This window comes from Vitis vinifera, chromosome 7 (genome assembly GCF_030704535.1).
Source record: "Vitis vinifera cultivar Pinot Noir 40024 chromosome 7, ASM3070453v1".
In the NCBI taxonomy this organism is placed as follows: Eukaryota; Viridiplantae; Streptophyta; class Magnoliopsida; order Vitales; family Vitaceae; genus Vitis; species Vitis vinifera.
The window spans coordinates 23,732,098-23,747,121 of record NC_081811.1 but is presented as its reverse complement, the minus strand read 5'-3'; the positions used below and the strand labels follow the sequence as shown (position 1 = coordinate 23,747,121).

Sequence of the window (15,024 nt, the reverse complement as noted above, 5' to 3'; positions counted from 1 at the left end):
AAACGTCTTTATATCATATTAAATGTACACATAGCTACAATAATCCTTTCCTTTATATTCTTTCATAAAAATAAAAGGCCTTCATTTTTCATGAACCCTGTTCCCAATTTGTAGCATGACTAATCAGCCCTTGAATTTTGGTTGTTTGATCTGAGTATCACAGAATAGGAGACCCTAACCTTCAAATTGAGACTGGCAGTAGTACTGATAAGGCAATGAATCCTCATCTGCCAGAAACCTTTCCTGAGAAAAAAGATATAAACATGTTTTTGATTCTCAGGAACATATTCTCCAACAGCTTGGGTTTTCTTCCTTTGTGGGAATCTTTCTTTTTTATGGACACAATACCAACTGAGTGATCTACCTCCTACCATCCCATTCTTGTAAGTGAATTCTTATTCTGCTTTATTTCAATCCTTCCAATGAATAGTTTGGAATATAGCAGTCCAGCAAAATGGTTTATGGTAGGAAATAATTATAAAATAAAATAAAACAAAATTCTTCTTTGCGGATTATTGCTGAAAGCTGTTGCAGTAAAGGTGTGCAAACGTTTGTTCACGCTAAAGCTTGAGGGGGGTACAAAACCAACGGAGAAGCTCCTTGGTGATAATGTTCGACTTTGTGTATCATTAGAGAGAGAGAGAGAGAGAGTGACAGAGAGAGTCGGGTAATGGAACAGCTTCTTTGTTTCATCTTCTTCCACATCTTCATCATAGTTTTGGCACCCCAGCTCGCGTTAGCGTCAGACCCTGCATGTCGTGACACGTGCGGCTCTCTCTCCGTGAAGTTCCCCTTCGGCACCGGCGTCGGCTGCGGCTCGCCGAGGTTTCAGCCTTACATATCTTGTTCGCAGTCGTCTGACGGCGGAGATCAGCTCCTCTTGAGAACCCACACCGGTGTTTACCCGATAACCTCCATATCATATGAAGCTGCCGCCTTCACCGTCACGCCGCCACTCATGTCCAACTGCACCTCCATGCAGCCGTCGCCGAATCTGGGCCTCGATTGGGCGAGCCCCTTCCAGCTGGGCCCATCGGCATTCATCCTCCTCTCCTGCCCTCCGTCACTCACCTCCAAAGCTTCGCCGCCCATCTGCGATCCTTCTCTCTCTCACCTCTGCGCCTCAATCTACACCTGTCCCGCCGTCGTCTCTCTGGGCTTGCCGCTGTTTCCCCCCACCAACAGCTGCTGCGTCTACTCCCCGGCCAACTTCAACACCAAGGGTGAGCTGGACCTCCATGCCCTCAAGTGTGCCGCTTACGCGTCGGTCATGACGCTGGGTGATTACCCGACCGATCCTACCCGGTGGGAGTATGGAGTGGCGTTCAAGTATACGCAGGGGAAGTTTGATAATTACGGCATGGACACTAAGTGTTACACTTGTGATAGCAGCGGAGGTGTGTGTGGATACGCTCCTCCGAGTAATTCCTTCGTCTGCGTTTGTGGGAATGGTTTCAATACTAGCTCCAATTGCAATGGCTACAGTTTCTCTGGGATTTGGAGCTCCGGTTCTCGACCCACCCGTGAGTTTATTGATTTTTTTTATTCACGTATTTATACTTTACTTTATATGTAGTAGTTTAATGTGGGCAGTGGTTTTTGGGATAACCACGTATACTGCATACTGATGCTAAAGATAGTAGAAAGGAGTTTGTCTTGGGGCATAAAGGCAGCTGCATTAGGTGGGGAAGAAGACAAAGAACTTTGGCGGAAGTTACAAAGTAGAAATTGAAGTAAAGCCATACGTTTGATGGCTCATCTAGAGCGTGATTCTAATTTGTAAATCATTGATTTTTGCAGGGAAGGCTTGGTGGGGGGTTTTGGCTTGGTTGGGTGTTTTGGCTAGTCTGACTATCGGTATGCCAACTTGAGCGAAGATGTGTATAGAGTATAGACCATTGAGCAGACTGCAGAGTTGTACTCCTAGTCTCCTAGAGCCGATGCTACCTAGCCTTCTTTTTCTTCTTTGGTTTTATTCTGCATTGTATTTTTGTATTTTATTTTCTTTCAAGTTTTAATGGGATTCTGTTAAGCTTTTGATTTGGAAAAGGTGAGGAACGAATAAAGGTGGCAATGCACTAACCACAAAAGCATCTAATGAGTGCATGAATATGTCCACCTAACACCTTCACTACATATTGATGCCATTGGCCATGGTTAGCCAACCAAAAACAATGGAGTCCACATCTCATCAAGTATTAACAAATTCAACTCACCCTTTAACGTTACTCTTTCCCTTTTTTTGAGCTAAGTAATAGCTGTTTCTCACTACTTAACAAGTTACACAGACACAAAAGGCTAAAATTAAGTTTCAATGTTATTCACTTATCATGCAGGGGTTAAGGGAGAGCGGTGTTCCAGTACTCCATTTTCAGGAGCACATCCGCACATCCAATCGGAAAAATAAGCCACTGTAACCGATTTTTAATATTATATTTCACTATTACAAATGAATCCACATAAAATAGGAGAGGGGCTTCAATGTATTCAGGGCATAGAGATTAGCTTCACAAAATTTGCAGGTTTCCACCTGCCAATCCCTTGTATCAAATTTGACAGGAACTATAGCTTTTAACATTTCAGTATTCTTCTAATTAGTTGCTACTACAAACTTTAAAATACAAGCCATGTGCAAAATATCCTCCTTAATCCCATGAACTGTAGGCAAGTTGGATATGTCGACAGCTCCTGAGCTGTCTACTTTTCCTCTAAAGCTTTACAATCTATCTTGTTGCCGTCGCTGCTTTTTCCATTTTGAGGAGGAAGAGGATCCATGAGAAATGACTTCAGGTACTTGCACAACTCTTTGGGCTTCTCAGCATTGATTGCATGTCCTACATTCTTTATGATTACCAGCTCTGCATTCTCACCAATATGCCTGCAGAACAGAATTCAATACAAAAATTTGAAGCCAATCATTTGGTTTAGAAAAGGTTCAAAATCACCAGGTCACCAGGAACATGACTGAATAATAAAATGTGACAAGGGATTTCCATTTCAAGATATGGAATATATTTTCTTTTATTACTTCTACTTCACATCTTATGGGGCAAAAAAGTAAAGCATATATGAAAACTAGAATGCAAGAAAATGTTATTTCACTAGCCCTTCAGATTCACCTTTTTAATCTGTGTGCCAATTCCAGTGGGAATACCCGGTCTAGTTCTCCCCATATTATTAATGTGGGCTGCATCAAGATTAAAGCATAGCCTTTAGAAAATGCTTAGGGAGATGAAAAAACAGGGATCAAACTTGCATTCTAGAAAGAGCTGGAGAAAATATGCTGATTGTGATAAGCTGTATTGAAACTCAACCCAACAAAGCCTTACTGAAACCATTAAGAGTCAGAGGTCTATTGCACCAATTCTTTTCTCAGTATTCAAGTTCATAAGGTGCAGAAAACTGAGGAAAGAAAATCATTGAACATGAATGTATTTATGAAGAATTGTTGATCACCACAAGAACAGAATATAGACACCAACCTGTGTTATCTTAGGAAGATTCGAGAGTTTTCTATCTTTATGTAATGCCATGATCAATGCTCTTCTCTCTTGAAGGTGTTCTGTACACATGACCTGCTCATGCAATGAAATTCCAAAAGCCAAGTCCAGGCAAAATAATATATGGATTACACTTCCACAGATCATCTAATGAGTAATATCAAGCATTAACATCATGACACCATATGAACACCAGGATAAGTAGCATTAGAGGAAAAAGAAATGCACCAAAAGAACAGAAAAATTAACATTTAAATGAGTTACTATAGCCTCGAGATGCACTCCTAACAACCTTAATGATATGCCACGGAACACTTGCTATTGGCATGCTTCCAGGAATAATTGAGGAAGAGTTTTTTGAGATTACTATCAAGTGATAAAAAAAAAGAAAGGCAAAACAAGAGAGAGACCTGATATCTGTCCTATCAAATTCCAAATGTTTGATCTAAAAGATATGCTTTTTCTTTCTTTTTTTTCCAATCAGCAATCCATATGCTTATTGTTTTGGCCGGCAGCCAGATCATGTTCAGAAGTTTTCAGAAATTTTCTCTGCGCCCTTCAAGAACTCGCCTATATTCTTGATGTTTCACAAGTCTTGAACTTGTGCTAAACCAATTACACACACAAATCAAATTAAACTTTTTGAAAGCTATAGCTGTCTCAATTTTACTCCCTTGTAGAGCTATCAGATCTCAAATAGTAGAATCTAGCTTATTTGTAAAATTTACAAAAAAATGATTTCATGTAACTTGTATAGTTCTGGAATAAATTTCATATCCATACTCTTGAGTGTGCATAAGGGCATTGATTCCCTTATAGGATGTAAAACTGATTGGTCCTAGTATTGATGTAAAAATGTTCTCAGGAAGTTAGCAACAGAACAAGCATGATTAGATGGCAGTGCCGCTATTTTTCCATCTGTACAAACATTCAACTTCTTCAAAAAGCATCCTCCTTTTCTTTTTCATCAATCATGGTATCCCTTTCTCACTTTCTGCAATCCAATACAGAATATCAAAAGGATCTGGTTTATGAATTTGCAGTACCTTCCTTGAAATAGAGAACCATGCCATGAGGAAAAAACCTCACAATCTCATAAAAGTTGGCCCATTTGAATGAGAGTAATTTTCTTCAACAAACATATGTAATTAACATCTAGATCATTAAAGCCTCTTCTATGCTTGATATGGCTAGCAGAATCTAAAAATTAAGGGAAGGGAAAATAAGAAATAGGCATCAGTGTTGCTATGCTTTAAAGGATCAGTTTGATCAAACCTTTTGACCACTTCTTCCCTCATTGCATTACATATCTCCCATCCACGCAATTAAATATAAAACTGATCCCAATAGAAAGAAAATTAAAATTTCCTATTGATTTACATCACCAATGAGCAACATTAAGCATTAGAATTCTAAGTACAGAGTAAGACAGAGATGAGCAACCCTACCAGAAATAGCAGCTGACTAATCTGCATTTCACATTTTCAAAAACATTCAGTTTGTTTCCCATTTCTTCACATGAATATGAACCATTTCAGTTGGTTTTCTTGATTTTTCATAAATAAACAGAGCATAGTTATTTTTCTTGAGAAGCAAACTTCATGATTTCCGCAAATTTGATCTGATATTTCTTTTCTTTTGCATTTTACATTAAAACCGTCACTTATTATTTTCAAAATCTGCTATTGCTGAATCAAATTTGTTCCATCTCAGAAGGAGAATTTTTGCAAACAGAACATTTTTCCAATTAGAAACAGGAAACACGTGTTTTCAACCAATAAATTTGACCACGGAAACAATTTCATCAACCAACAATAACAATTCGAAGATCAACAAACACATATTCCCAACAAATCAGAATCATAATAAAAAAAAATCATGGGCGGTGCAAGTTAAGGATACTTACATCGATGAAATCGTTGAGAAAACAAGAAGGCATAGTGTTGATCGGCTTGGCGAATGAAATGCGCACCAATTCCCTCACCTTCTCCGGCGTCTGCGGCAGCAAGAGGCTCGCGGCGTCCTCCACACTCGAAACCTGAAACATGCCTGCTTCCATGTCCTTCTCCTCCATACAGACTCCTGCGCAGCACAGTACCAACCTCTCCACAGCAGCCGGAAACTGCTCTGCAATTCTGTAAGCAACAAATCCTCCATAACTGATCCCAACCACGTTCATTCTACTCACTCCGTGGCCTTCCATCATCCTTATCACGCACTGAGCCTGGAACGACTCTGACCTCTCCGGCCGAGTCGTGTACGAGTCGCCAAAGAAGACTAGGTCCGGGACGTAAACATTGAACCGCGCTATGAGGGGGCGTATGAAATCTGCCCATTGCCACATTGCGTTGGCTCCCATTCCGTGGATGAGGAGTAGGTTTGGTTTATTCTCTTTGCGTGATTTCGGTATCCAACAATGCATGACCGTGCCGTCCCCCAGATCGCTCGTCGTCGATCGGAGGCCGGCGTTGGAGAAGGACAAGCGGAAACACCAGTCTCTGGTTGCTGTGAAGCTGCAACACTTGGCCATTCCGAATTAACAAAATCCCCAGAAATTCACCCTCTGTTTGGCTGGTCTGAAAATATACGAAGGAATAAGAAAATTCGCGCGAAGTCCCTAACGAACCCAAAAAGTAAAATAAAATGCACGGTAGGGCCCTTTTTTATTTCTCGATTCTCCCAGTGGATCAACAATCAGGAAAAAGAAGAAGAAGAGAAGCGGCTTCATCCAACGACCAAAGTAAAAACGAAAATTAGTGATTGGCGGGGGAAAACCACCTATGCAACCAAGAATCTAGGACTTTCCATCTCACAGGCTCGTAGCCGTTGACCAATCTCTCAGTCTATAGCTGCCAAATCGCAGACGCATATCTTATTCTATATTTATTTTTATTTAATTTTGCCAGACTTTTATTCCGGTTCAGATCGCCGATCGCGTTTCGTGGTCCACTTCCGTCCCGTGGTCCACTTCCGTCCCGTGGTCCACATCATATATATGTAATTATGATAATTTTTTTCCTTTTTTTAATACTTTTCATAAATCAATCGGTTCGTGAAAAATATTATTTTATCTATTTGTCGTCAAATTGGTTCCGTTTCCATGCTCGCCATCAGAATAAAAGGGTATCTATGGAAATAATTAATAAAATATAAAATAAAATAAAATATTGATATTTTTGTAATATTGACCGTTTAAAGCATGTGATATAATCTAAGATGGTGTTTGTTTTTTTATTGAATAAAAAAAGTTAAAATATTTAGCTTTTTTTATTCTTCTAAGTAACCCATTGACATCAACTACCATAATTAAACTAAATTTATTGATAACAAATTCACTTTAATTACGTTGACTAATATCAATAAGGTATTTTTAGTTTAATAGAAAAAGTAAAATATTTTGGCTTTTTCTATTCATCCAAAAAATAAATACCACCTAAATGATTTGATAGACTAAATTAGAAGAAAAAATATAATATAATAAGATTAAATTATAAAGTAATAGGACATGAACGGTCCAAAGTAATATCAACGATCTATATACATGACATGGTATAATTTTTTATTATGTCCTATTCTAGTTAAAAATAATAATAAATAAATAAATAATAAAAAAATTATAATTTAGGACTACTTAAAATATATAATGGATTTAAGGTGCTCGTATTTAACATAATTGATGCTAATGCCATAAAATTTAAAAAACAAAAATATCTTGTAAGGAAATCAAGAAAAGTGAATATATTTGAGGTCTCATCTTTCTACTTTTATATTTTTTTTTCCTTTTTTCTTTACCCTTACTCTTTTGCTCTTCCCTTTTAATCTCCAAATGTTATAATATTTTAACAATTTTTCATTTCTTTAAAAAGTAAAAAAAAAAAAAAAAAATACACAATAGACATATTAATAGACTTTTAGTTATATCTTTTTAAAATTTTATTTTTCTAATTTAATTTAAATTTATATTTTATAATTGTATAAGTTAAATTTTAAGTAAAAACAAATATTCTATATAATTTAAATTTATTTTTATTTTCCTATTTTATTTTAATATTACTAATATAACATTTTAGTAAGGTTGTTGAAAGTAATTACTAAAGCTTTCATTGAAATTTAATATTAATAATAATATATTTAAAATGTAACTTTCATATATTTGAAAGAGAGCAATAATTAATTTTTTTATATTTTTTGCATATGTTTTAGAATTTTATCTTGGCTTTTCAAATCTTTCACATGGTTTTAATTTATTATTTTAAAAAATAAATCACTAGAGAATTAAAAACCTACGGAAAAAAATAAATAGAGTGTATTGTAAATGATATAACATAGTCACAATATAAAATTCATTTCCTTTTGATATTTTTAAAACTCGATTATAAATGTTTGTTAACCTTTCAACTAAATTTCTCATCGTTTGAAAACTTTAAGCATATTATCAATTTTATATGTTCCTAAAATATAATTGTCTTTAAAAAGATCTTGGAAGTTGTAATATTGATTATTAAAAATAAATAATAAAATTTAAATTATCAAGCGATTGTATAGGTAAATAGGATCAAATACAAACAAATAAAATAAAAAATCTAAAAAAATAAAATAAGATATAAAATAATGTAACATAAATCAAGTATGTGGCATATTATGTATGGTATATTTTTTTAGGGATATCTATTTGTAATGGGACTGTAATTTAATATTTGATTATTTTTTAATAAAAATGAAACTTATATGTCAAACACAACTATCACGCTTTGTCCTGGATTGAGTCAGGCATGTTGCATTTGATTCCTTCTCAGGACCCAGGGTCCCAGAGGCATACGGTCAAGACAAATTAAGGGTTGAAATATGGTGAGCAATGGCCAACAGACAAGACACCTAGCAAATAAACATCCAAAGGAAAATTGAGAGCAAGGACTAGATAGGTTTTCCATTTTTGCCAGCGCATGGGAAGGAGACTGAGACAGGGCCACCAAAAGACCATGGAGATCAAACTTATACCAGACAAATTCAATGGTTTGGGATCATGTAAGCAAGGACCTTGGTTTATATGGTCCACCATTGGGTAACACAGTGCATATATATTAAAATATTTTTTGGATGGATGAATATAAAAGTGATTTATAAAAGTTGAAGTTTTTTTTTTATATATATTTTTCAAATTAGTGAATCAAATTAAAATTGGAAATGGGTTGTGATTAGGAAGTGTTTTTTAAAAATATTTTTTAATATTATATTTGGGAAGTGTTTTTTAAAATTGTTCTTTAATGTTTTGTAAAATAAAAATATGTTTGAAAACTTAAAATATTTTTAACCCGTTTTCTATGTTTTTTTAAAAAAAAATTATATACAACATTTTCTCTATTTTATTGATTTAATTAATTATTTTTAATTTCTTTTATTTAATGATTGTTTCTTATTCTTTTTTTTTTTAATAAATTGTGTAAATGAAATCCCCACTGAAAGGCTAAAAAACCACCTTGAGCTGTGAAACATGAAAACCTAAGGATAGGGCCAAGGGAAAAAAAAAATGAGTAAAATCAAACTAAAAATTGAATGAATGAAAAGTCAAGGCATTATAAATGAAAAGAGAGATATCTTCTAATGTTAATTTTGAATTAGGGATGGTATAATAGTTCATTCCTTAATACTAGGATTCTTGATAATTTTTAATCCTTGAAGTATATGAGGTTTAGCTATTATTATCTACCCTAAGATAAAATTACACAAAGTGATAAAGTCTTAAATCCTATACATCAACATAGATTTCATACTCATTCATATATTTTGTATTTTAATAATGAAATCACATATTAAAATTTAGGTTATGGATGCAACCTTGAATTATGGAACTTAAGGTTAATCTCGTTTGACCTCACATTCTAAATACTTTAAGACTAACTAAAATTGATACCCTTGTTTTGTTTGGGACTCTATACCCAAAGTTGGTCGTGGAACCTTCAATCTTGAATCATTTGAATTAAAAATCAATAATTATTTTTGTAATTTAATTAAGTTTATTTTAGTAAATTTAATTTTACATATTTTCAATTCAATAAATTAGGCAAAAAAAAAAAAAAAAAAAACAATCATTAAACAGAGGTTGACAACTTTCATATGCCAGTTATTGAGGACGATAACCAGAATACTACAAAAGTTGTAGTGACTATTTCTTTGGTTTTTTTTTTTTGTTTGTCAGAGGCTATGTAGAAAGACTTTATATTTTGAACAATAGAAAATTGTGATCAACCTAATCCATATGAAATATATGATCACTTTAAAATTTCACCCATAAGTCAAAGTTATTGCTAACTTTGACACAAATTCAATATTTTGTCAAAGTTAAGAGATGATACAACATAACAATTTGATGAAATTTTGACCACCCAATAGCATTATGGCATGACTTATCATAGATCTTGTTCAATGTTTAATTGTATATACTAATACACTCACCATGAGAACCGCATTCTAACTATTAGAACAAGTCATCCTTCTAATTAGGAGATAGTACATTATAGTCTTTATTGGATTACTCAAATTCATAAATCGACTATGAATTACATATTATCTTACAAGAAACCTATGACTTATATTTTTTGTGCAACTCTTAATATATCAAAGTCATATATAATGCAAGTAATATGAGTTTGAATGTTCAAATTAATATCAATGCATACAATATATAGATAAAGTGGAAATTGGAGTTCAATTTTGTTACATCATGTCTTATTTTTAAGGGTTTTATCCCAACAATTTAGTATTATTTCATGTTTTTTTATCCAAATTATAACTCATTTAATAGTGTTTGATGATGTGATGAATGGGGTATATATGTATGAGTTGTTTAATGCTTTATATGTGTGAAACCAAGGTTTGGTAAGCATGAGTTTTGATAATAACAACACAAGGTTGAAACTAATGGTTTATCCTAAGTGTGTTTAAATAAAAAAGATTTTCAAACAAGCAATCACAAAGATAAATCAAGTTAAAAAAAAAAAAAAAAGCCTCAAAGGGAAGATTAATCAAGACCTATTCTTATAGGAAAATCACTTGAGGGATTCAAAAGTAAGGTACCTTTTGAGGATTGTGAAGATCTATTCGAACCTAGTAATCTAAGTGTAAGAAGGTTGAAAATTCTTGACCTTAAAGTCTTAGTGATAGTGAAACTTTCATTCAGTCATGAGTTTAAGGCGAGTGGATGTAGGTTGGGTTATGTTAAACCATTATAAAAAATTTTAAATTTGCATTTTCTTTTCTCATACTATTTTTATTTTATATTTTTTATTACATAATCGCATATAATTATCACTTTCATTTATATAGTTTAAATTTGTAAAAAATAACCATCAGGGCACTTATCTTTAAGTTGATATAGCTAAAATCTTAATTCTGTCTAATGATCTCCAAGTATAAAAACGGAAATATTTAATGTCTAATTCTGTCTAATTTATTGTAGATATTTAAACATAAAAACACAGATATTTGATTCTGAAAATATTGTTTATTGAAAATATACCTTGATTACCGAGAGTTGATGAATACAAGTTGGTTGACCGTAGAAGGATGACTCAGATTGATGAATACAAAAGGAAGAAAATTAAAAGAGAAAATTTTTGAACTCTTAATTTCTCACTCTCACTTTTTGCACTCTCTTTTTGAAGCTCTCTTTCCAACTCTTGAAGCTCTGCCTGATGAAGAAGGTTGGAGTTATATTTATAGATGAGAGTTCGGATGTGAGGTTTTCTTCAATCTTGAAATTTTTTGAAATTCATCACGTATAGAGACAGCTAGAGCCTTGGTGAATTATATCTGCAGAAGAAGGTAAGAAATCTTTACTTGTCCAAATTCTCTTTCTTTCCCCATGCTCCACGTTATCTACAAGGATAAAGTGGGAGACAAAACCCACTATTCATCACTATTCATGTCTTTTGATTTTTTTTTTTTTTATATTACATACTTTTCACACTATCAGGCTTTACATACTTTTTTTTTTTTTTTTTTTACACACAAGGGAACAATTTACAAATGTACAAAAGATTCTTGAAATCTTTTATCTAGATTGACCCATAGGTCCTCCATAAAGGATAAACTCAGGGTCTACATATGAATCATTTGATAAAACTGCATTTTCGGTTTCTTTATTTTCTTGATCTCCAAACTGCTTGAGGGTTTAAAGGAGTCCTTGACGATATTGCTCTAAATCAGTAGCGGCTGCTAATGAAGCTTGACATTTGCTTTTCAAAGTTAGGAATTCTTCTTGAGTCGATCCTTGAGAAGAACTAGTTGAATCTTTTGAATTTGATGATCCTGGTCTTGTTGAAATTAATTGCAAAATCTTCTGTTGACATACAAAATCATGATTGAATTTGTCCCACCATTTGATGCTGAATTCTCTAGAAAGAGATAATGGAAATGGAGGAGGTTACTCTTGCTTCTTGATAATATTCCATGAGAGAATCCATGGGATTCTTAATCTTGAACAGAAAGTTAGGAGTCTCGGCTGAGTGATAGATTGAGTTAAAGTCTTGCTCTTGTAGAAGTTGAATTTTTCTTGAATTTCAGGAGGAAATAAGAAGTCTAGTAGACCAAAGAAAGTCCACCATTTTTTAAACCAAGCAGGAAATTTGGTATTGCAATTTCTTGAAAATTGGATGAACCAAGAATGCTGGTAGCTTTGTAAATAAAACATATTATACTAGGCATCCATATAATCTATATAATCGTAGCTCATTAGATGAAAAAGTTGACTAAAGGCTTTGCAAGTGAAGGGTTTTTTATTCCAATCAGCAATGGTCATGACTCTGAGAATTTGACATTTGGAAAAAACAATCCTTTGAGGATTGTTTTTATCAGTGTTATGAGTAATTTCAACTGAATCGGTGTCCACCAGGATGAACTCATAAAATTGACGAGTTTTCAAAGGATCATTTGAATTGAAGTTGACTCCTTGAGGAAAGATGTAAGGAAGAATTTTAGAAATCTCTTCATAATTAAACTCTGGCTCAATGAAAGCAATTTCTAAGGTTTTGGGTTTTTTGACATATTGACTATGAGAAAATGACGAAGAAGGAGACTGAGAAGAATAAGGTAATGTAGAAATAGTGTTAGGGCTGGATTGTCTCTGAACAACAATATTTTTAGGAGTTGATTTAGAGGCTTGAATAAAACTTTTTGAAAGTTGAAGATGAGGAAAATCTGGACTCAAAACTTGAAAGGAATTTGATGTTTGCAAAGAAAAAGTAGGACGAATATTTGAAAAGTTTGAAATCATGGCATATGAAGCTTTGGTTTTCTTGGATAATGAAGGAAGTTGAGGCCTAACAGGAGTGCCCATTAGGATGGAGAAGGATCCTTACCCTGCAAAAACTCCCGAGTAAGGAAGTCAGGAAGGGAATTCAACTCTCCTTTGATAAATTCGATTTCAAAATCAAAATTTGAAAGTAAAGCTTGCCATCTTGCAAAAATTTGTTTTGAAACTACATTTTTAACATCTTTTTATAAAATATCTTTTGCAACTTTGCAATCAATTTTCAAAAGGAATTTTTTATTTATCAAATCACTTTGAAATTTTGAAATACATAAAACTATAGATAAAACTTCTTTTTTGACAGTTGAATAATTTATTTGAGCGTCCAACCAGATCCCTGAATGATATCTAACTATATGCACTTGATTATTATATTATTGCTTTAATATGCCTCCATAACCTAAATTAGATGCATATGATTCTATAATGAGCAATGCATTTGGATGAGGGATGCTGATGCATGGTAAACATTTGACTCTTTGTTTAATTTCTCTGACCAAATTAGTATGATTCTCAGTCCATGTAGGTGCATTTTTTATAAGTCTTTTGTATAAGGGTTCACAAATGATTCTCAAATCTTTGAAGTAATCAGAAACATAATTTAAACAACCTAGAAATCTTTGCAATTGTTTTTTATCTTTTATTTCATCAGGAAATTTGTCAGCAAATTCTATTGACCTTTGAATCGGTTTTGTTTTTCCTTGAAAAATTTCATGTCCTAAAAATCTTATTTTTGTTTGAAATAATTTCATTTTTGGAGTAGAACAAGCCATTCCATTTGCTTTAATGACATTAAAAAATTTCTTTAAATGAATAAAATGTTTTTCTAATGAATCAGAAAATACTAAAACATCATCAATGTATACAATTATAAATTGAAAATGATGATTGAAAATATCATTCATAATATTTTGAAATTCAGAAGGGGCATTTTTGAGACCAAAAGACATGACATTCCATTCATAATGACCAAAAGGGACAGTAAAAGCAGTTTTGTACCTATCTTCTTCTTTAATTTGAACTTGCCAAAATCCAAATTTCATATCAAATTTTGAATAAATTACAGAAGTATGTAATCTTTTGAGTAAATCTTGCTTATAAGGAATAGGGTATCTTATCCATTGTAATACTTTATTTAAAGGTTTATAATTAATGACTAATCTTGGTGCTCCTCTTTCTATTTCAACAACATTTTGTACATAAAAAGCCAAGCAACTCCAATGAGATTTTGAGGGTCTAATTAATTTCTTCTTTAATAATGAATCAATTTCTTGTTTACAATATTCTAAAAGTTTTTTCATTCATTTGAATAGGTCTAGCCTTAGTAGGAATTTTTTATTCATCAAAGCTTTGAATGTAAGGTAGACTTATCTCATGTTTCTTTCTGGACCAAAAAGCATTTGGAAGATCAGAACAAATTTCTTTTTGAAAAAGATCTTGAGTCTCTTTTATTCTCTTTTGAACCTTTTCTTCTACAAGTTGTTCTTCTATCTTTTTATATTGAATTTCTTTTGATGGATAATTTATATGAGCTTGTTTTCTTTGAATTAAATTTATTCTTTTATTTATTGAATCACTTTTGACTTGATGTATTTCTTTTTTAGTTAATGGATATATAAAAGGGAAAAATATAGTGTTTCCTAATATTGTAGTTTTGACACCTTCATCATTTACTTGAAAAGGGTAAAGTAAGGTAACAAAAGGGGTTCCTAAGATTACAGGTTCAGTCATATTTTGCACTAATATAAATTGAGTTCTAAAACAATAATTATTTTGACATATATGAACATTTTGAAGTTTAAATTCTATTTCTAATTTTCATTTATTTGCAGCAAAAAGTTCTTGTCCGGTTTGTTCATAATATTTAACAGGAATTAATCCTTCTTGAATACAATTCATATAAGCTTCTGAGTCTATTAATGCTACTATTTCCATTTCAAAATCTTCTACTATGAGTTTTATATTTGTATATATCTTTGAAAATCTATTTTTGTTATTGTATTTATAAATGATTCTATAGGAGTTTGTTTATTAGATATTATTATTCCTGGATCTTGATTATCAGAGGTTTCAGCAAAATCTTGTTTATATTGTATTACATTTCTAATTTGTTCATTCTCTTGTTTTATTTGCTCATTTTCTTGTTTTATTATTTCATTTTCTAATTTTATTTGTTCATTATCTAATTTTAATTGATTTATTTGACTTTTTATTTCT

The 15,024-nt window shown here is 32.7% G+C and overlaps 2 protein-coding genes across 2 annotated transcripts; one reads left to right on the top strand and one right to left on the bottom strand.

Moving 5' to 3' along the window:
• Window positions 1-234: 234 nt before the first annotated feature.
• Window positions 235-2,049, top strand: LOC100257855 (uncharacterized). Its single transcript, XM_002271504.5, has 2 exons — window positions 235-1,523; window positions 1,801-2,049. Exons 1-2 carry the CDS (start codon window positions 671-673, stop codon window positions 1,869-1,871), a joined length of 924 nt encoding a protein of 307 aa, XP_002271540.4. The 5' UTR covers window positions 235-670; the 3' UTR covers window positions 1,872-2,049.
• A 355-nt stretch (window positions 2,050-2,404) lies between these two features.
• Window positions 2,405-6,379, bottom strand: LOC100242910 (uncharacterized). The gene is made up of 4 exons (XM_002263569.5): window positions 5,407-6,379; window positions 3,483-3,575; window positions 3,120-3,187; window positions 2,405-2,878 (listed from the first exon to the last, which is right to left on the bottom strand). Exons 1-4 carry the CDS (start codon window positions 6,028-6,030, stop codon window positions 2,698-2,700), a joined length of 966 nt encoding a protein of 321 aa, XP_002263605.2. The 5' UTR covers window positions 6,031-6,379; the 3' UTR covers window positions 2,405-2,697.
• Between the last annotated feature and the right edge of the window lie 8,645 nt (window positions 6,380-15,024).